This window comes from Carassius gibelio, chromosome A24, assembly GCF_023724105.1.
Source record: "Carassius gibelio isolate Cgi1373 ecotype wild population from Czech Republic chromosome A24, carGib1.2-hapl.c, whole genome shotgun sequence".
NCBI lineage: Eukaryota > Metazoa > Chordata > Actinopteri > Cypriniformes > Cyprinidae > Carassius > Carassius gibelio.
In genome coordinates this window covers 19023980-19044206 of record NC_068394.1, presented here as the reverse complement: position 1 = coordinate 19044206, position 20227 = coordinate 19023980, and the positions used below count along the sequence as shown (strand labels likewise).

Sequence of the window (20227 nt, the reverse complement as noted above, 5' to 3'; positions counted from 1 at the left end):
AGGCCAGACTTTTTTTTTTTCTCCTTTACTTTGCACTGTGCACCTAGCTATTGCACAAGCTTTTCTTGACTCATACTTACAAAAGCACCTGGTGACGTTGTGTTCTCGCCTTCATGGATCAGAAACCACCAGACTCCCATGATTCACCTCCTTCCTTAATTAGACTAGCTCCAGGAATGACCTCTGCTAGCGCTTAATTATTTATGGTGTTTTGGGAAAAAGGTGTACACTCTCTTAATCCTGCACTTGTCCATCTGGTAAATGAGAGCTTAGAAGATTCCCGGGGGTCAAGGATGGATGGCATAAGGTCACTTCTACGAAACAAGCATTAGATCACTCAGTATAAGACCTTTAATGCAACTACATGATAATTTTGCCAATGATTGATCTAATGGATTGGCTAGCATTATGTTCATGAATAAAAATCAAATGTTTACAATGTTTCTTCTGCTTGTCTGAAAGACAGGAACCTATTGCATCATTAATTGCGCACCTATACACACTTCTCACTACATCTTCAAGAACGTAAAGCAATTTCTTGAAATATGTGTGGGTTTCCATAAAAACTAATACAGGATCACTAAGAAGTTAGTCTATGTTCTGACCTTGAGCTGTCTGTCTCATTGATCTATGCCTCAGTCAGCTTTATCATTTACACTTTTGAGCCATTTTAACGCCTGTCTACCAATAATAATAATAATAAATGTTATTCTTAACACCTATATTGTACACTTTGCAGTTTCGGCACTTTATTGTCATGAATATGGACCACTGTCATGGAATATGTCCCATTATGTAGGATTGAAACTGGCTACATTTACAAGCACAATTTTTGGTTAAATCGGACTGAATTGATGAATCTAATTGTAGTTTTTACATGAATGCTAAATAAAGTGATTGGGTTGATGTGCGCATTTATATGTCACAAGCTTCAAAGCATTTATTTTTTTTATTTTTTTACTTGAGCACACTGCACATATATAGAGTTTCTCATTGTTTGCACATAACAACCACTCTCCTATACAGTTCTTATGTTTTTAACAGCAGCATTAATATTTATCCATTTATAAAAATAGTATAAAATATAAATGGCTATGCTGTGCTGCTCAAACTTATCATTGAAAAAAACTCTCCCCGCACCTATGTTTGAGAATCCAAAACAAGGACTGGTGGGAGGTTGTCCTGCTCCTTTCACAATTGCCGAGTGAAAGGGGAAATATATAATGGGTCTCATTCATGAAACACGAGCAGAACGAATTTTTGTGTAAATCGCGTGTAAAGTGGTTTTGGCGTAAATTTTCGAATTCATTAAAACGTTCGTATTTTCCAAATGTTAGTTGGTACGAAATAAATCTACACCTGCTCCCAGCCACGCGTAAATAGTGCGTTTAACGTCTGAACGTTTTGCTCATTAATACAGCTGCATTTTAATTCACCTTAATCGGGTACATATTTACACAGCATTTTGAAAAAAATATTATATATATATTAATTACATACGGTTTTTCTTTTAACTTTTATTATCAGAGCCAGTAATAGGATATGTAATATGCTGCCAAACTTCCTTTTTTAGGACCTGATATGCCACTAGTACACTTGAAAATAAAATGTGGCGTTTTGAATGAACTTCTGATAATAAAACTTCAATTTCTGTAGCGGAGAAATGTTTCTTTTTCAGTCGCTTTTGAGAAGACATGTTGAAATCCTTCGTTTGGTGTCATAATATGATGCTCATATATAGTTGTCAGTCGGATTTAATAGGCGGGATTTATGGTAATTGAGCGTGAGCGTGCACGCGCGCCCCATTTACGACTGATTGGAATTCATTAACACACATTTCACTATCACATCTGACGTTTACAAAGTTTTTGTGAATCAGGAGAAGAGTTTTCGGGAAGTTCTCTTTACGCGCAAATCACTCAGATATTTACTCGTATATTTACGAATGTTTCATGAATGAGACCCATTGACTTTACGGACTTCCTCAAATGTTTTGACATTCTGTGTCTAACAATTCAATTATACAATTATTATAACACTAATCTGTTTAACTGGTATTCTATTAAAGTAAAAATACTTCATTATTTTAACATTTTATTTTATCACATTAATTCTTTAAATTAAATAAATAAATATATACATACATACATAGAACTGGGTAAAAAATAGATTTTTCGATTGATCGTTTTTTAACGTGGTCGATTCAAATTCGATTCTCAAAGGCCATGAATCAATTTTTTTCCATATTTATTTCCGCAGACGTTGAACGTAAGATTAGCATTAATTTAATTACAAAACTTCTATACTAGATGTCACCCTCTTATGTGCCTTGTGCAGTGTTACCAACGAACCTGTCATTAATTCATTCAGTTTAAAGCAGTGGTTCTCAACCCACGCCCGTCACAAATTCAAATGCGGCCCATATGCTGAACACACACAAAACTTTTGCAACTCACTTGATGAAAAGTTCAAGTAAATGTAAACACCATATACTACGCAGCAATCATGCTTAATTGAAGAAATGTGGCAAAACATCTCTGGAGAGAACCTCATATTATTAAATTTGAAAGTGCTTTCCATATTTGGATCAACATAGGCTTCATTTGTGAACGCACATTTTCTGCAATGTCGCGTGTCAAGTCATGCTCCCTTTCACGTCTTACAGACTGCATCTTAAACCCCCTAATACTTTCTGCGTCCACGAGTCCGTTATGGAGCGCTAGGTAGGCGTGACGTAAAAATCGCCATCAGAGAGTGTGTGCCGAGGCTCTGAGCAGACGACCACGCAGACAGGTACGCGTGGTCAGTAGTCTTCAAAAGCACAATTCCACATGTTCAGGCAGTGTGAAGAAGCCCATTGCCAATTGAACAGGAACCCGATCAGACTTCATTTTGATTCGGGCTTCATTTGTATCATTTTACACGGGCTCGGGCCGGGCTCGGGCTTGTGCGGTAAATGAGCGGTCATGTAATGTTTTTTGATTGGCGTGAGAAAGATGCTAAAACGTATGCTGATTAGCTGAAATGATTACGTTTTGGTAGCAACAGCAACTAAAGCAGAGTCTGAGGTTTGGAGAAGTTTTGACCTTGTTTATGATGAGAATCCTCTAATAATGAGCCAGAGGGTTATATTGCTGGATGCACGATCAGTCAGCACAGGAACGCACTGGAGCCGTCTACAGTAGATTCAATCATTTTCCTCCACAAAAACATGTAGGCCTTACCTAATATTGGTGTGTAAATGTTTTTCAAATAATAACTAAATATTAATTGAGTCTTAAATGCATAATGTAGACAGAGTAGGGTATATAAGCTAATGCATTATCATTATTTTATTATGTCAGGTTGTAAATGGGTTCGGGCTTTTAAAAAGCTGTCAGTCAAAATGTACTGGTCGGACTTAACTTTTAAAGCCTGATTACAGCTCTAATAGAAAATCTAATCGAGAATCAAAATCGAAAATCTAATCGAGAATCGAAATCGAATTGATTTGAGAGCTTGTGAATCGAAATCGAATCGATCTGGAACATCTGAATCGATACCCAGCCCTATACGTACATATTGTCACGATCGCTGCCGGAAGGAACATGGAGCCGTGGCATACACAAAATAGTCTTTATTAAATCTAAGATACGGGGTAAATTCAACTCAGGAGCAAGGAATGAGGAATCACATATGAACATAACTGACAGAGACAGACTGCACAGACTGTGGCTTAAGTACACAGGATAAAGACATGATTAGGGAAAATAGCTGAACCAAAAGGACAATCAAACACACAGGAAACTAGGTCGGGGCAGGCACATGGAGGGGACCTAGGAATAACTGTCCATAACCATGACACATTTGCCCCCTCCCGGAAGGCACGTCGTCCCACCGTAGAACAACAGGGGGGGGGGCATGGGTTGGAACTTGAGGGGAAGGCTCTGTAGGAGACCGGGCACCTGGGAGGGGGCCGGCAGACAGAGTCCAGGGAGGTGACAAAGGAGGGAGGAGCCAGTGAGGAAATAGAAGGAGCTAGGGTGGATCAGACAGAGGGAGGAGCCAGGGCGGATCTGACGGAGGGAGCAGCCAGGGAGGAAACAGGAAAGACTTGGAGTCCTAAGGTGCCGGAGGGATGAGGGAGCCTAGTGGACTGCAGGGCCATGATGGAGAAGAGCCAGAGCTTAGAGGCTGAAGGTGGACTCGAGGGATAATCTGGTCACGCAGACAACAGCAAAGGAGGAGGCAGGAGCCGGGTGGGCCCCCTATTTGTGCTGGCAATTTGTACTGGCAAAATCCCCCCTGGCACAGATCGCGAATGGGGATCCATGCCTCACCAGTGTCCACTCCAAGAAGGCAGCAAAATTCTTTGGAGGACCACCTTAATACGATTGCACTCTGTGCACAGTGTTTAAACTTGTATCATAGAAAGCAGATAACGCGTCGTCTGGGTAGCTGGTGATGTTGGCTTGCAGCAGGAAAATTCTAGTATGGTCCTCGAGAGCTTTGTCCCAGTCCTTCAGTAGGAGGAGGAGGTATTAAAGGTGAAGAAGGCATCCATACAGGGAACACAATGGAAACAAAACACTGACATTTGTTTCAAATGAGAAAACAAAAATGGAGGGGTAAACACAGGAGTAACGTTTTGAGGCAGGTCTTCTGTCAAGGAACACAGAGCCGTGGAATACACAAAATAGTCTTTATTAAATCCAATACCTGGGTAAATCCAACTCAGGAACAAGGAACGAGGAATGTCACAGGAAAACTACATGAAAGACATGACAGAGACAGACTGCACAGACTGGGGCTTATGTCCATCAACTTTTACCATTGTGTGATCAAGAGCATCTTGACCAGTTGCATCACAGTCTGGTAAGATAAGTGCTCAGTGCCCACAAGACACTTAAGAGGATGGCAAAAACTGCCCAATGCATCACAGGGAGACCACTTCCTGCTATTGAGGACATTCGGAGAAAACACTGTCTACATTGAGCTTGCAGCATTCTTAAGGACTCCTCTCACCCTGCCCATAGTCTGTTTAAACTCCTGTCCCCCTGGGAGGTGCTTCAGTAGCCTCCGGACCAGCAGACTCAGGAACATCTTTTTCCCTACAGCTGTCTCCTTACTGGATTCAGCCCTCTGACAGCCCCGCCCCCCCCCCCCCCACACACACACACAAAGACACAAACACACACACACTTCTCACCACTCGTCAACAATACTTCTGGTTTACAAACAAACAAAAAACTCTTTACCGTATGTTTCGGACTATAAGTCACACCTGAGTATAAGTCGCATCAGTCCAAAAATACGTCATGATGAGGAAAAAAACATATATAAGTCGCATTTATTTAGACCCAAGAACCAAGAGAAAACATTACCGTCTACAGCTGCGAGAGGGCGCTATATTCTGCTTAGTGTAGACTACAGGAGCACTGTGCAGCATCTCTGGCAGCATAGAGCGCCCTCTCACGGCTGTAGACTGTAATTTTTTCTGTTAGTTCATTTCTCTTGGCTCATTCAAATTCATTTTGATAAATAAGTCGCACCTGAATATAAGTCGCAGGACCAGCCAAACTATGAAAAAAAGTGTGACTTATAGTCCGGAAAATACGGTACTTGTTATTACTTGCACTACTGTCTGTTCATCCAGAATACAGACTGATCTGTTTGCACACTGGGATATTTTTATATGCACTTGTTTACTGTCCATTGCACTATTGCAGTGGTATTCAAGCCTGTCCTGGAGGCAACCCTGCCCTGCACATTTTGTCTGTCACCCTTATTAGACACACCCAAATCAGGTCTTGCTGTCTCTACTAATGAGCTGATGATTTTAAACAGGTGTGTTAGATGAGGGAGACATGCAAAATGTGCAGGGCAGTGGTGCCTCCAGAACAGGTTTGAAAACCACTTCACTAGTGTAAATGATGTTCATATGTTCATAGTTTCTTCTTATAGTGTAAATACACTTATTACATACTCCATATGTATAGTATGTTCATACACCTATCTGTATATCTGTATATCATGCTGATAGTATTTGAAAATCTGTAAATCATGTCTGTAGTACTGCCTTATCTGTATATTTATTGTACATTTGTAACATATTGTAGACACTGTATATCCTGTGAAATTGGCATAGCTGTAATTCATAGGCGGGGATAAGGCTGATGTCAACTCAATTCAATTGAATTCAAGTTTATTTGTATAGCGCTTTTTACAATACAAATCGTTACAAAGCAACTTTACAGAAAATTATGTTTCTACAATATTTAGTAGTAGCTTATGGTGGTGACTGTCAGTTTGTGCACGTTTGACAGGATTTTTAGAAAAGTTAATACAAGGCGTAGTTAGACAGACGATGAACATTATTAATATTATTAATTAATTATTATTATATGATGCAGTCACACTTGTAGCAATATTTGTTAGTTCTGTTTGTTGATTCAGGGTTAGCATCATCTGAGGTCCTCTGAGGGGTCAGCATCATCTCTTCTCAGGTGTTCTGGATCCATACTGGAGCTTGTGTAAATCCTGTGGCAAAACATAGAAACAAAATAGAGACATCATTAGCATAGCTGCTGATCCAACAAAGTAAAATTAGTTTAACCCAAGCTAATTAAGAAGAATGCTCATTTGATCAGATGCAACTACACACTATTCGAATGCTTGGCGAAAGAGATGCGTTTTTAATCTAGATTTAAACAGAGAGAGTGTGTCTGAACCCCGAACATTATCAGGAAGGCTATTCCAGAGTTTGGGAGCCAAATGTGAGAAAGCTCTACCTCCTTTAGTGGACTTTGCTATCCTAGGAACTACCAAAAGTCCAGCGTTTTGTGACCTTAGGGAGCGTAATGGGTTGTAACGTGGTAGAAGGCTAGTTAGGTACGCAGGAGCTAAACTATTTAGGGCCTTGTAGGTAAGTAATGATAATTTGTAACTGATACGGAAATTAATAGGTAGCCAGTGTAGAGACTGTAAAATTGGGGTAATATGATCATATTTTCTTGACCTGGTAAGGACTCTAGCTGCTGCATTTTGGACTACCTGTAGCTTGTTTATTGAAGAAGCAGGATAACCACCTAGAAGTGCATTACAATAGTCCAGTCTAGAGGTCATAAATGCATGAACTAGCTTTTCTGCATCAGAAACAGATAACATGTTTCGTAGCTTGGCAATGTTCCACAGCCTTGGATAGAATGTGGATCAACTCGCTGTCTATGTTGGGCCGTGTTGGTTGCTTCAGAGTGAGGAACAATGTCGCTTGGAATTTTGGAGTTTTAACCTTTAATATCTTTAAAAATTCAATAATATAGATGCAGAAATCCTTGTGCGTACTGCACATAGTGCTGTTGTGCTTTGGGCATCCCGGGTTTGAGTCCTGGCTTATGGACCTTTCCCAATATCATCCCCCTTTCTCTTCTACTTTGCTTCGTATCTACATAGTGTCCTATCATAATAATCAGGCCCGTCGCAACAAGGCAGGCAAACCAAGCAATTGCTTGGGGCCCCGAGCTGACCTGGGGCCCCAAGACAACGACTGGTTAAGAATAAAATGCAACGACACTGTGTGAGCGCCCCTTTGATCGTCAATGCAGTAACATGTAATGACACTGTTATTGGGATCCCCCTCAAGGGGGCCCCTCTCAGTTGTCGCTGACAGCAGCAGGCCAACCAAGTCAAGTGATCTCTGCTTTTTTTTTTTTTCGAACGGAAGGAATATGGTTACTGTAATATGTTTTGCCCCCAAATTCCTTCAAACGGCCCTGATAATAATCAATTAAATATCAATGCTATAGTTTTGTTAAGATGTTACAGATTTTTCAGATGTACTTACAGATTTTTCAGATGTACTGATTTATGAAAATGCAGTAACATGAAATTAGTGAGTGCTGACAGTGCATGTGTGTTGTTTAGCAGGTGTGTTCCGACATCATGATTTTCTGATGCATGAGGGCTCTGTCACATCCTCAAAGATGAAACATGCATCAGTTGCTTTTCTGTGAGCCTCTCTCTCTCTCTCTCTCTCTCTCTCTCTCTCTCTTTCAGATTCAGTTTTTCTGAGAAAAGTCATGGTCTCTTCATTAAGTTTGTCTCATTACTAATATTTAGAGTGGACATAAGTTCTCCAGGCGAACTGTGGAAATGTCAGAACTGTCTCTTTCCCTATTTTTTTTTGTACTCTTCTGACATTCAGCTAAACACCTTCATATCAAGAGTGAGGTTTTGGCGTTTTTTGTTGTTGTTGTTTGTTTGCTTGTTTTAAATGCTGCTCTAAATAACATATTATAGTGTTAATGTAGACATTCCTTGATGTCCTGGGCATTTATTTTAAAGAAACATTATATTTCCAATATTTAATAATTGTAACTACATGTATTCAGTGTATATAAATCTGATTATTGTGACTGGAATATTTTAATCACGTTACTGTACTCAATTTATTTTGAGTCAACTTGGCAACACTGCATATTTGGCTGAAAATATGGTTCTTTTGATTGAGAAAAAAATTTAAGATGGTGGCAGAGCCAGAAGTGTGTCCAGGGTGACACTGAACACCCCTGACATCACTTTGCATGTATGTCTACAAGATCTCTGTCAACGATCAGTTCATCTGTAAAGCATTTTAACAATCCTATATATCGTTGCAAATCACACTGTGCAACATGGATCTGATAAACTTGGGTACGACATGTATGCAGACTGTACAATTGTGAAACCTATTGACCCATAGGCTACGAAACACGTTACTGTAGAAGAATAAAACATCAGCATGCACTAGCGGTAAACAAAAAGAACATAATGAATCACACTGTACCATGATCATGCTGAATTTCTGACACTGTCAGAAAATTATCGTAGAATATCTTTGGTCGCAAGACCATGAAAACAGCCGTCTTTGAAGCTCTCTCACTGTACAACATAGGATCCCTGTTCTGGAGGCTTGATCACAGAAATCACCATGATTGTTTCATGATACCAGTCTTTCATCTGAGACAGCCGAAAATCGTGCAGTTTGTCCTGGGCTTAATATGTAAGTTTTACATACATTCCAAATCATAAACATCAAGACATTTTCTAAACGTCTATTTGACATCTGATAGGAAACATTCTATAGACTTATTGTAGATGAGCAAACACTCACTTTTTTATTTTTTTTGGTTGCATTATTGACACACTGTTTTTCTAATGAATGTTGTTCAGTTGCTTTGATGCAATGTATTTTGTTTAAAGCGCTATATAAATACGGGTGACTTAACTCAAGAAAATAGGCCTTGCAGATATAAATGCAGACATCAAATGGACGTCACCATGATGTACAGTATTTGTGCTTTCAGGGAAAGTCTCAGCATTCAAACTCTGTTAGTTTTATTAAGAATTTTAAACGATAAATAGAGTTAAGGTTCATGTTTTCTCCCATTTTGCCTCAGTTCAAGTGAAGCAGGAGTGCATTCTAATTAGCATGAAATCAACATGAATGGACACCCAAGGATATGTAAAAAGATACACTACAGCTTACTAAATGTATAGGGTCTAATGTAATCACTCAATGAGCGTTTCGTATTCTTTTTTTATAATTGCTATTTGCTATTTTCATTATAATTAATAAAACTGTATAAGTTTAACATTGTTTTAAAATGGTGAACTTGAATACAAATCAACTGTTAATTTTAACCTCAATGATAGGGCTCCCAGTATAGTTTAGTTTAGAAAAATTGGGAACAAGTAACATATACTTAATCAAAAGCTTGTTAATTATTCCAGAATAATTCTCACTTCAGTCTGATCTCAAAAGTTGGCAGTCCTTTCTGAAGTAAGTTGAAGTTTGAGGTTTCCTAACATTTACAAAATTCACCATATAAGTTAATGATATAACTTTTGCTTAAGCCGCTGGTTAATCAGATGATTGAAATAAGAGAAATAAGTTCCAACAGACTAACATCTGAACTCACATTAGGAATGTATATCTAATGTGGGGTAATGTGAAGTAGTCAGCAGTCGTTGCATTTATTCATGCTTTTTTATGCAAGGTTGGAGTCAATGTGTGCTGCTAGTAGTTGTTTTCTGTTATGGTCTGTGGACCCCCTGATTTAGCCTTGGCCAGCCCCTGGCCACCCCATGTAAAAAAAAAAAAAAAAAAAAAAAACTATAGCTCTACCACTGATTACAGAGTAAACATACTCTATTTATAGCAAGACCAAATATTGTGTAAAGGCTGAAAAAGTTTTAGTTATGTCACCACACTAACATATAGTATGAGATAACATATAGATATGAGTGCTTTTTCTTATCCTGGTTACTGTCTGGCTCTCCGTCATATCTTGCCACAGCAACTGCGTTTTGTTTGTGTTCTTAACTCCTCTGAGGAATCAGCCACTTACAGCACTGTGTGTTTTGTAATGCTCTGAGTGGGGTGAGACTTTCCTGCACAATGTAAAATATAGTCTCACCTCACCGATCCAGGCAACGTTGATTTCCGTTGGCTTCTCTCAACCCCACATCCCTTGTCTGACTCAGAGCTAGTGAGCCAAAATAAACACATGCCTGCATATTTTTCAACTGTTGTGGGACGGCCAATAATGCCTCTGCTAATAGGATTAACATGAACGGTCCCGAAAGGGGGGTCGTGGCACATCTGCAAAACACTGATAATTACGCAGCCTCAGATGTTTGTTCTTCTTTTTCTTTCATGTTTTGGATAGGGCTTTTGTGCCGACATTAACACACACACGCACACAAGTCAAGTTACATTAACTATCATTTATCTTTGTCTGATCAACTGGTCATCAATGAAAGTCCATCATGCATAAGATTAATCTTAGCTGTGAGTGGCATGCAGGGCATGATGGGTAACATACTACTTTTACTGTTTTTACATTTATTTATACTGTGCACAATGTGTGGATTTTCTGTATGCATGGAGCTCTTGGTTGACCTACTAGTATTTGCAAATATGTGCTTTATACTACCAGAACGCGCTGCTGTAATGTATTCCAGAATGCAATTTTGCTTTATTTGACCTTCAATTTGCAGTGTAAATCTGATAACAAAAATAAAAATAAAATGTTGTGCTAACATTTCCATTAAGTTATTAAAATTATGTTTCTCAATGTTATCTGTAACATGGAGTCAGAGACGTTCGGATCCATATGCAGTACTTAATAACAGAATGGTCAAACAGGCAATGATCAGAGGACAGTGTCAGGTATGCAATGGGATATCTAAAATCAGAACTAGTAACAAGCAGAGGTCGGGGCAGGCAGCAGAGAATCACAGTTGGTATACACAATCCAACATCAGACACAGAAGGAACAAACACAGGGAAAACACAAAGACTGAGAGTGACTGTGCTGCTTATATGTGTGTGTATTAGCTGCAGGTGTGTGTGTGTGTGCGCAATCAGTCCCAGGAGTCCTGAGTGGAGAGCCCTCTATTGGAGTTTATGGGCACTCCAGCTTATGATCGTGACAGGGGCCTGCCGTGGGCCTAACATGGGGAACAGCGTGTGGCCTAATGTGGGCTTAACTCGGGAACAGGAGCCCACCAGGGCAGAGCATGTGGTGTGGGAGCCCACCAGGGCAGAGCAGAGGACCACCACAGCTGAGTGGACGAGACAGAAGCCCACCACGGTGGAGCAGAGGACCACCACAGTGGGGTCGATGGCACAGGAGAGCAAGTCTGGTCAGGTAGGACTGAAACAGAGAACATGAACAGGTTAATGGCGGCCTCCGTGGCCGTGAGGAGGAGGTTAGGGAGTTCCCAAAAGGCCTTCATAGCCATGACAGGGCAGGCGGTGAATTCATGGATGACCTCGGTGGCCGTAACAGGACAGACAGTGAGTTGGTGGATGGCCTTCGTGGCCATTACAGGACAGAACGTGAGTTTGTGGATCGATACTACTGACACCTCCGAAGGTTCTGCAGCAGTTGCCGCCACCTCTAGGGGTTCCACACCAGTAACAGTCTCCTTGACAGCAACACAACATGCTGAGAGAACATTGCTGGGTGCAACAGACAGGATGTGACGAGACTCTGGAAGTTCAGCTGAGACGTGACGAGGCTCTGGATGATCTGTTGTGGTATGATGAAGCTCTGGAAGATCTGTTGAGACGTGATGGACTTCTGGAAGATATATAGTGATTTGACTGAGCTCATAAAGATCAACTGTGACTTGACTCATGACGTTTAACTGTGGTTTTACTTGGGTAACTCTGACTCATAGGTATTAATGGTGACTTGACCTGACCTTGGATTGTCAGCTGTGACTTGACTGGACCTTGGATGGTCAGCTGTGACTTGACTGGATCTTGATTCTGGAAAATCAACAGTGACTTGACTTGACTCATGAAGTTCTCATAGTGGCTTTACCTGACTCTGGACGATCAACGGGGACCTGACCTGACTCTGGGAAGTCAACGGGGACCTGACCTGACTCTTGTGCAATGGCTCTGGGTTGGTGGCCATCTTGTGCAGTGAAGCTGGGCTGGTGGCCATATTGTGCAGTGGCGCTGGGGTGGCGGCCATCTTGTGCAGCGGCGCTGGCCTGGTGGCCATCTTGTGCAGCGGCGCTGGGCTGGTGGCCATGTTGTGATGAAGCTCAGGTACATGGACCACAGAACGGAAAAAAGCTGAATGAAAATAAATAAATGACGAAGTGTTTCTGCTTGGTCCTGCTGTTACAAACAACTCCATTAAAACACAGTTAGGTTTCTTAAAGGGTTAGTTCTCCCAAAAATGAAAATTATGTCATTAATAACTCACCCTCATGCTGTTCCAAACATGTACCTTTTATCTTCGGAACACAGTTTAAGATATTTTAGATTTAGTCTGAGAGCTCTCAGTCCCTCCATTGAAGCTGTGTGTACGGTATACTGTCCATGTCCAGAAAGGTAAGAGAAACATCATCAAAGTAGTCCATGTGACATCGGAGGGTCCGTTGGAATTTTTTGAAGCATCGAAAATACATTTTGGTCCAAAAATAACAAAAATGACAACTTTATTCAGCATTGTCTTCTCTTCCGTGTCTGTGTGAGAGATAGTTCAAATCAAAGCAGTCTGGATATCAGGTTCGCGAACGATTCATTCAGTTCACCAAATCGAACTGAATCGTTTTAAACGGTTCGCGTCTCTAATGCGCATTAATCCACAAATGAATTAAGCTGTTAACTTTTTTAATGTGGCTGACACTCCCTCTAAGTTCAAACAAACCAATATCATGTACTCAAACGGTACATTGACTGAACTGCTGTGAAGAGAGAACTGAAGATGAACACAGAGCCGAGCCAGATAACAAACAAAACATTGACTCGTTCACGAGTCAAGAACCGTTTCTGTCAGACGCGTCCGATTCGTGAACCGAGGAGCTGATGACACTGCGCATGTGTGATTCAGCGTGAAGCAGATCGACAAACAGAGCATCTGAACTGAACTGATTCTTTTGGTGATTGATTCTGAACTGATTCTGTGCTAGTGTTATGGGCGCGGGTAAACCAAAGGCTTGAATCAAGGGCAATCATCACAAATGACGCCATTACTTCGAGCGCAAAAGAACCGGTGAAAAGTTTTCTTCAACCAGTTTATTGAATCGAACTGTCCGAAAGAACTACTGGTGATCCGAACACCGATGCAACCGGTTCTTCACTCGTGAACGAGTCAGTCTATTGTTCGTTATCTGGCTTGGCTCTGTGTTTATCACAGCAGTTCAGTCAGATACTGTTTGAGTGCATGCATTACTCCGGGATATTGGTTTGTTTGAACTCAGAGGGAGTGTAAGCCACATTAAAAAAAGTGAACAGCTTAAGTCATTTGTGGATTAATGCGTATTAGAGACGCGAATCGTTTAAAATGATTCAGTTCGATTTGGTGAACTGAATGATTAGTTCGCGAACCGGATATCCTGTTTTGATTTGAACTCTCTCTCATAACAGACACAGAAGAGAAGACAATGCTGAATAAAGTCGTCGTTTTTGCTATTTTTGGACCAAAATGTATTTTCGATGCTTCAAAAAATTCCAACGGACCCTCTGATGTCACATGGACTACTTTGATGATGTTTTTTCTTACCTTTCTGGACATGGACAGTATACCGTACACACAGCTTCAATGGAGGGACTGAGAGCTCTCAGACTAAATCTAAAATATCTTAAACTGTGTTCCGAAGATAAAAGGAGGTCTCACATGTTTGGAAAAGCATAAGGGTGAGTTATTAATGACATAATTTTCATTTTTGGGCGAACTAACCCTTTAAGTTATAACCTACACAATCATGCAAAAAAAAAAATCATGTTGTAAAGAGTAGCTTTTTTCAACTCCGACCTGTGGCAAAAGTGATACACTTTCTTTCTAGTAAAATTAAACTATTCCATCTTGATTGGATTGCTGTAACTCTCTGTACATTGGCCTACCTCAGTCTACACTGTCTTAGTTACAGATGGCACAAAATGCAGCAGCCAGATTGTTAACAGGAACAAAAAAAAAAGAGATCATATCTCCGACCTCAGAGATGTATAAAGTACTAGAGAACCATACTTGAGTAAAAGTACAAGTGCTCTATCAAAAAAGTGACTTGAGTAGAAGTAGAAGTGCTCTTTAAGCACCACACTTAAGTAGAAGTACTAAAGTATTCAACATTTTTTGTACTTAAGTATTGCAAGTAGTCTGTTTTAAAATTTACTACTCAAGTACTGAAAGTAAAAGTAGAAGTACTGTGTTATGTAGCTATTAAAGAAAGTAGTCAAAAGTTTGAACATATTGTTTTTACTATTTCAAATGATTAACCTAAAGGACAATTACAATTCCTTTGACTGTAACTTCTTGTAAACAAAAAAACGGTTACTAGGGTTAGTTAGCCCAATTTGCAAAATGATGTCATTAATAACTTACCCTCAAGTTGTTTCAAACCCGTAAGACATCAGAGGGTCATTTAGAATTTTTTGAAGCATCGAAAATACATTTTGGTCCAAAAATAGCAAAAACTACGACTTTATTCAGCATTGTCTTCTCTTCTGTGTCTGTTGTAAGACAGTTCAAAACAAAGCAGTTTGTGATATCTGGTTCGCGAACGAATCATTCGATGTAACCGGATCTTTTTGAAACAGTCCACCAAATCGAACTGAATCGTTTTAAACAGTTCGCGTCTCCAATACGCATTAATCCACAGATGAATTAAGCTGATAACTTGTTTAATGTGTCTGACACTCCCTCTGAGTTAAAACAAACCAATATCCCGGAGTAATTCATTGACTCAAACAGTACTCTGACTGAACTGCTGTGAAGAGAGAACTGAAGATGAACACCGAGCCGAGCCAGATAATGACTCGTTCACGAGTCAAGAACCGTTTGTGTCAGACGCGTCCGATTCGTGAACCGAGGAGCTGATGATACTGCGCATGTGTGATTTAGCGTGAAGCAAACCGACACACAGAGCGTCTGGAACCGAACTGATTCTTTTGGTGATTGATTCTGAACTGATTCTGTGTTAATGTTATGAGCCCAGGTGCAGCAACGCCAATGACGCCATTGCATCGAGCGCAAAAGAATCGGTGAACTGTTTTCTTCAACTGGTTTATTGAATCGAACTGTCAGAAAGAACTAACGTTACTGGTCATCCGAGAACCGATGCAACCGGTTCTTGACTCGTGAACGAGTCATTATCTGGCTCGGCTCGGTGTTCATCTCTCTCTTCACAGCAGTTCAGTCAGCACGCGCAGTCTCGCTTGATTCGCTCAATGATGTGCCAGCTTCATCAAACCTGCCATCTACAGTTCTGGCAGTGGTTTGTAATGCAATGATTCGTAACATTATTATAATTGTAACGAGTAACGATGCAGCACATAAAAAAAATATCGGAGTAAAAGTATTAAACTCAGCGAAAATATGTACCGAAGTAAAAGTGGAAGTAGGAGAAAAAAATAATACTCTAGTAAAGTACAGATACCGCCTTTTAGTACTTAAGTACAGTAGTGAAGTAGTTCTACTTCGTTACTATACATCTCTGTCCGACCTTGAATTATTGCATTGGCTCACTATAAAATTTTGAGTCGACTTTAATATTATTCTTTTTGCATACAAGCCATTGTATAATTCTGCCCAGGATTAAATGTGTGCTCTTATTAGGCCATATGCAGCCTCTGGGTCATTTAGATCTTGTGATCAGTTAATTTTATCTATCCCTCATTCTCATTGTAAATCCAAAGGTGATCAAGTTTTCTCTGTAGTTTCACCATAGTTTTGAAACAGTCTACCTTTGAACATCAGGGCCTCTCCATCAATGGATGCTTTTAAATACAGCTTAAAGACTTATTTTTTACTCTCTAGCATTCAATTGATACTGTGTATTTACTTTGAATAGTTGGTGTTCTATGAATATACATCTAGATTGATTTTGATACCTGTTTTTTTTTTTATCTCTATTTATGTCCTATTTTTCTCTTTTAAAATTCTGATTTATTTTTATTGTAAGGCACTTTGGATCAACTACGGTTGTATCAAACTTGTGCTGTATAAATAAAATTTGTCTTGCCTTGCCTTTTTGACTGCTTTATAAAATAATACTGACAAAATATAAGGAGCTGCTTTGAATCAGTTCCACCATTTACTTCACAAAATGAAACGTACTTTGAATCAGTTCAACCATTTACTTCACAAAATGATTAGCTGTGCTTGAAACAGAATATCTGCTGGTGACACAAGTAAATGCAATGGACAGACTTGAGATCAAAGCAGCTACAATGACACAATGCTTTGAAAATATCTTCCATATATTTTTATGAAAGATTTAATAAAAGGTCTTGTGGTATTATATATTATATTGTCTATAACTATATATATTGTTATATTGTCTAACACTTATCTATGAAAGGGCAACTGAATGACTATAACTAAAGGATTAAAACTGACAAACCACTCTTTCTAAGCTGTTTGAGGATGGAATGTGTGACAAAGAAGCACAAGATGAATTAATATTATTTTAGAAAAAAAAAAAAAAAAACACCTTGATTGATTGTTGCATTTATCTTAATGAATGCATGATTGATAAAAAAAGACCCACCCTTATTTTATTTTTCTTACAGAATATCCTGTTTTACTTAAAAAATGTCACATTGCACAGTGTTAAATGAGTAACCAACGCTGGACCGATTCTCATGTTGACTTTAAGTAGCAGAATTTGATAATGTGTAACTTCACTGTTCAATAATGTCAGCCTTTAAGATTTGTGTGGTAGCTGTAGAAGTCTGGTAAAGAGCTGTGAAGGTCTGCAGTGTCTGTCACTAGTTTTTCTCAACTTAATTATGACAGAAGTGTCCGTGCTGGAGCAATTCATCCACTCAGACTCATTTTTTCCATAATTAATCAAATAACAGAGCTTCCTGAGAAGTGAGCAGACTGTTGTTATTAGATTACACACAGAGCATTGCATCGCTGTTTGCACATTGAGAGATTGAGTGGAGGATAGCAGACGGGGGACAGGAGGACGGCACAGCTGTGAGATTCTGCTTCAATTACAGTTCACCTTTAGTCTCTCTCTCCCTCTGTGGATGCAACGGAAATACAGTGATGTGCTGGAATTCTCTAGTAGATACCTTGGCATCTGGCGGGTTTGTTTGGAGAACTATGACCAATGAGGATGATGGATGGACAGATCAATAAAAGCTCACATCACAGACACATCATAGAGATTGTTTGCATTTAGTAATAGGTTTGATGCTTGATGTAAATCTGGATAGAGTGATGAGCCAAAATAATTAAAAGTGAATTTCTGATTTATGTACCTTCAGGTGTTCCCAGAAACAAACAAACCAAAAAAAAAAAAAAAAAAAAAAAATGTTATGGGATGTTAGCTGTTAATTTGTTTATTGGGCAAATTAAACAATAAATAGATTTAAGGGGATGTTCACACAGAACACAACTTTGTATCTAACAAAAAACGCAAGATGCAGTTCTCAGGAATATTTTTTTTAAGCACAGCACAGAACACAAAGGTCTCGAGACATGCTTTTGAGATGTTATATGACAGCAAGATAGACAAAGCACCATAGCATATCTGTTGCATAGCATTCTTTCTTGCAGCAATGAATTACAGTAACACTTACACTATGTTGTTATCAATAGTTATCTGATGGTTTTTTTGGTGGGTTTTTTATTTAAATTTTATTTTTTTGCTAGGCTGGCTAGCTAGCTACAGCACATTTATTTTTATTTTATATATTTATGTATTTTTATTATTATTATATATATATATATATATATATATATATATATATATATATATATATATATATATATTTTTTTTTTTTTTTACTTTTTGTTGCTGTAAAAGACATCAGACTACAGGAGACGGCACCACTCCAGTACATTGTATTTTTGTATTTCCAAGGGCAATTAATATATTTTTTACATTTGTGAGGGCAATTGTTATAACTACCTTAATTATTGTATCTGTTGTCTTTAATGTCATATACTTAAATTTAACCAGATATTTAAATCAATCAAAATAAAACCTTTTTTTTTTTATTTTGTTTTATCTATTTTCAGTCAAGGACAAAACAGCAGGGGACTCATATCATCCATCATCTTTATCTGAATAAATAGATATATAGTTATTAAAATAAATGCATATTCCATTTGAGCACTTGCTTGTTGTCTTCCAGGTGGTTATTCTATACTTCCAGCCGAGTGTTTTCCGCTGTATCCTGCTGCGGTGGGTTCGTCTGCTGGGATTTGCCACAGTCTATGGAACCGTCACCCTCAAACTCTATAGGTACAATAATTATTACATTATAAAAAATGAGTCACTCTTCCAGATACATGTATAACTTAAAATGTTGTTATTTTGGTCACAGTCTTAGTAATAAGTAATTATTTAGTTTGATAAAATTCTAGAATGAGATATTGAGAATGGCTTATCTGAGCAGAAAAGATGATCTGTAACAAGTTATTTAACCATTACTAAACCAAAATAAAAAATATTGACAGCAACTTTGGACACTGTGTTGTATAACAAAATTTGTTCATTTTAAATGAATTTATTTTTGGAATAATAAAATATTCTTTAAAATAAAATATAACTTTTTTTAACTAGACTCTAAAATGATTTTATAATTTTCTATTTCAAGTAGTTGTTGTCTTTTTCTTTCTTTTTTTTTCATATACACAAGTATGCTTTTTAAAAATTCTGAACCTCCATGACTTTGCATACCTGTCATTTGTGTGTGTTTTTCTCCCCATGTGCTCCCTCCATGTCCATATTTGGTTTTCCTGTTCCTGTCCTCGTTCAGTTCCAATTTTCAATCATTTGTCCCAGGTTTTTTTCCAGTGTTCATTTTATCATTGATTCCAGGTATGTCTTTTCTTCCCCTGATCAAGTAGTGTATTTAAAGTCTTTCCTATTCTCAGTTTCCCTTGTCGGGTATTGTTTGTCGATCTCCAGCTACATGTACGTGTGTGTTCCATGTTCCTTGTGATTAAAAATTATAAAGATTGTGTTTTTGGTAATTCTCCTGCGTTCTCCTAGTTCCTTGCTCCAACACAGTAGCACAGCATGATAGAATACCGGAGCTAAAAAAAAGTGAGTGCTGTCTTTTCCCTGTGTTTGTTTTTCTGCTTTTTACTGTTTTTTCCCCATGGCGATGGAAATGTCCACTCGTTTCACCGCCGTAGCTCGCCTGAATCTCCCCTCTGTTGAGTATTCCTGAGAGTTCTGAAGGGCTGGCTGCAACAACGGCCCTTGATGACTTCACCCTCAACTAGCTGTTTCATCCCCATGTGCTCCCTTCATGTCCACATTAGATTTTCCTGTTTCTGTCCTTGTTCAGTTCAAATTTTGTAATTTGTCCCATGTGTTTTCCATTGTTCATTTTGTTATTGATTCCAGGTGTGTCTTGTCTTCCCCTGATTAAATTGTGCATTTAAAGTGTTTCCTGTTCTGAATTTCCCTAGTCTGGTATAATTCATCGATCTCCAGCGATGTGTGTGTTCAATGTTCCTTGTGGCTATGGATTGTAAAGATTGTGTTTGTGGTAATTATCTTACATTGTCCTAGTTTCTTGCTTCATCACAGTGGCACAGATTCACAATTAGATCCAAGATGTTTTGTTGTTCTACGTGTTGGATGTTCTTTGTATAACTGTCTACGACAGACACATGCTTCTAAGCATAGGTTTCTACGTCGCGAAACGCAAACCGGACTTTGAGTTCTTGAAAGCTGGCATCTTGTTTACATACACCGCATCAGAGCCCTTTGT

The 20227-nt window shown here is 38.9% G+C and overlaps 1 protein-coding gene across 1 annotated transcript in view; it reads left to right on the top strand.

Annotated features, from left to right (window-relative positions):
* Positions 1-20227, top strand: part of LOC127946374 (probable G-protein coupled receptor 158) — a 106285-nt gene that overhangs the window by 69372 nt on the left and 16686 nt on the right. The window contains exon 6 of the mRNA XM_052542912.1: positions 18635-18744. Within this exon, the coding sequence (XP_052398872.1) occupies positions 18635-18744 (110 nt within the window). The remainder of the gene's footprint in view (positions 1-18634; positions 18745-20227) is intronic.